General features: G+C 41.0%; 1 protein-coding gene across 1 annotated transcript in view; it reads right to left on the minus strand.

Moving 5' to 3' along the window:
* myo5c (myosin VC) overlaps nucleotides 1-1,981 on the minus strand; it is a 34,164-nt gene that overhangs the window by 22,165 nt on the left and 10,018 nt on the right. Inside the window, exons 14-18 of the mRNA XM_015400525.1 lie at nucleotides 1,309-1,392; nucleotides 1,023-1,154; nucleotides 840-937; nucleotides 663-749; nucleotides 458-569 (exon numbers count right to left, since the gene is read on the minus strand). Coding sequence (XP_015256011.1) covers nucleotides 458-569; nucleotides 663-749; nucleotides 840-937; nucleotides 1,023-1,154; nucleotides 1,309-1,392 — 513 coding nt within the window. The remainder of the gene's footprint in view (nucleotides 1-457; nucleotides 570-662; nucleotides 750-839; nucleotides 938-1,022; nucleotides 1,155-1,308; nucleotides 1,393-1,981) is intronic.

Below are 1,981 nucleotides of genomic sequence, written 5' to 3' on the forward strand. Positions count from 1 at the left end.
AGCTTCACACTGAGCAGGGGATTCATCTCCACAAGAATCAGTTCAAGTACCATTGGAAATCTAAGTAGCATCAAGGAAAACACCTCAACCTGGGTAAACCCTGTCCGCCCTCCAACGAGCAAGTCAATTACCGGAACAACCCACACCGACAGGATTCAGAGAAAGACACCTTTACTGGAAACGTGAGTCCTGTTGCCTCTATTGCCTTTTGCAAATCGAAGTTCAAATTTCCCACAAAGCCTGAACTAACCACAGGAACTTCCCCTTCACTTTTCAGTCCCGGTTCGCCAGTGTTCAGAGCAGCACTGGACCCATCTCTACCAGTTCTCAATAAACCTGTTAAACCTTCCCCTGGTCTCTCCGTTTGGTCTTCCGCATGTGGGTCAGATCTTAGAATAAAATCATGACACCAAAGAGCTTTCTAACTTAGAGATGCTTCATAACAATCATAGCGAACCTGAATCAATCTCTGCAGGACATTTTTACACGTTTCCTTTTTGTCAGTGAGGTCTGCCTCCAAATGGGACATCAGGATGCTGTATCGGCTGTAAAACTCAATGTATGTCCATCTGAAAACAAACAACAAAAACAAAAAAACATCCGAGTCAGCAATGAGAGCATAGAGACACAGATGTGTTGTAAACTTCACAAACAAAAGTCACCTGGATGGGTAGCTCTGTGCACTGATCCGAATAGTTTCCAGTACTCCACAGGCCCGCAGCTGCTGCACCACTCGCCCTGAGTCATATCTAAAAAAAACACAGAAACAAGTTCATCCTGTGGAAATTCTTTGGTGGGCAGAGAGAAAAATGTTCAAACAGAGTTTCGGAAGAACGTACTCAAATGGGAGTTTCTCATCATTGGGCTTAATGCAGCGCACGTAGTGAGGTGTGGTGGCGTTCAGCGTCTCCATCAGTAAAGACAGGGAGCTGCAGAACTGCATCCAGCCACAAAGTTTAGGATAAAGGTGCATGAAATACTAACTTGGTTCATTCTAGAGTTAAAAACAGAAACAAAGAGACCTTATTTCCCACTGAGGTCCTGAGCTGCTTATTGGCTGGTTTCACAGGTGGCCTGGCTGCTTTGACTCGGACGCCTTTACTGTTTGCTGAACTCTGCTCCTCCTCTTGGAAAAAGTTTGCTAGAAAAGGAAACTGATAACAGGCGCAAACAAAAAAAAATCTCATAAGATTAGGGGGAAAACAAACAGTTGCTGTGCGTAGCTTCTATTACAGAAACAGGATTTATGTTTCTTTTTTATGGATATTATGAATTAAGTTAAATATAAATTATTATAAATTAGTTCACCTTACTGGCTCTCATTGTGTCCACCAGTTCTTCATAAAGAGCATCTCTGTTCTTCTCAAGAAAACCTCTGCACTGGTATTCTACCTGCCAGCAGGAGATAGAAACAGGCGTCATCAGGTGGAGATCCTGAGCTATCTCTATAGTTCTGCTGCTATAGGCTTAGACTGCTGGAGGACATAGGGACCCCTATTTCATCATTCTATCTCTATTCTCCCACTCTCCAGAATCTGTTAGCTCAATCTCTAAAGTTATGCTGTCACCATGCTATACGGTGTTCTGTCAGATGACCATACCCTGTCAGACCATCATACCTATATTAAATACGCATGCGCAACACGTACGCATACCTTTTGTTTTGTATGAAAAATAGACTTTAAACTACCTCAATGGACGTGTATCCCTTAAGTCATAAAAAAACAAAACAATTTAAGATATGATTGCCATACGCTTTAAAAAACACCAAAAATAAGTAATTAAATAGTTCTTTTGTACATGACTAAAGGGATAAACGCTTGTTGAGGTAGTCAAGTTAAAGCATTTTTAAATCTAAAGTATGTTTTTAAGTAGAGAACAACAATCGTTCAGTTTGGTATATAGAAAAATTCCTGATTCCCATATTTTCTCAAACCCCTGAACTGATGGTTTGTTATTTTCCTTCTTTTTTCTGCCTTAA

This window comes from Cyprinodon variegatus, unplaced genomic scaffold (assembly GCF_000732505.1).
Source record: "Cyprinodon variegatus isolate N-32 unplaced genomic scaffold, C_variegatus-1.0 Scaffold1115, whole genome shotgun sequence".
Taxonomy (NCBI): domain Eukaryota; kingdom Metazoa; phylum Chordata; class Actinopteri; order Cyprinodontiformes; family Cyprinodontidae; genus Cyprinodon; species Cyprinodon variegatus.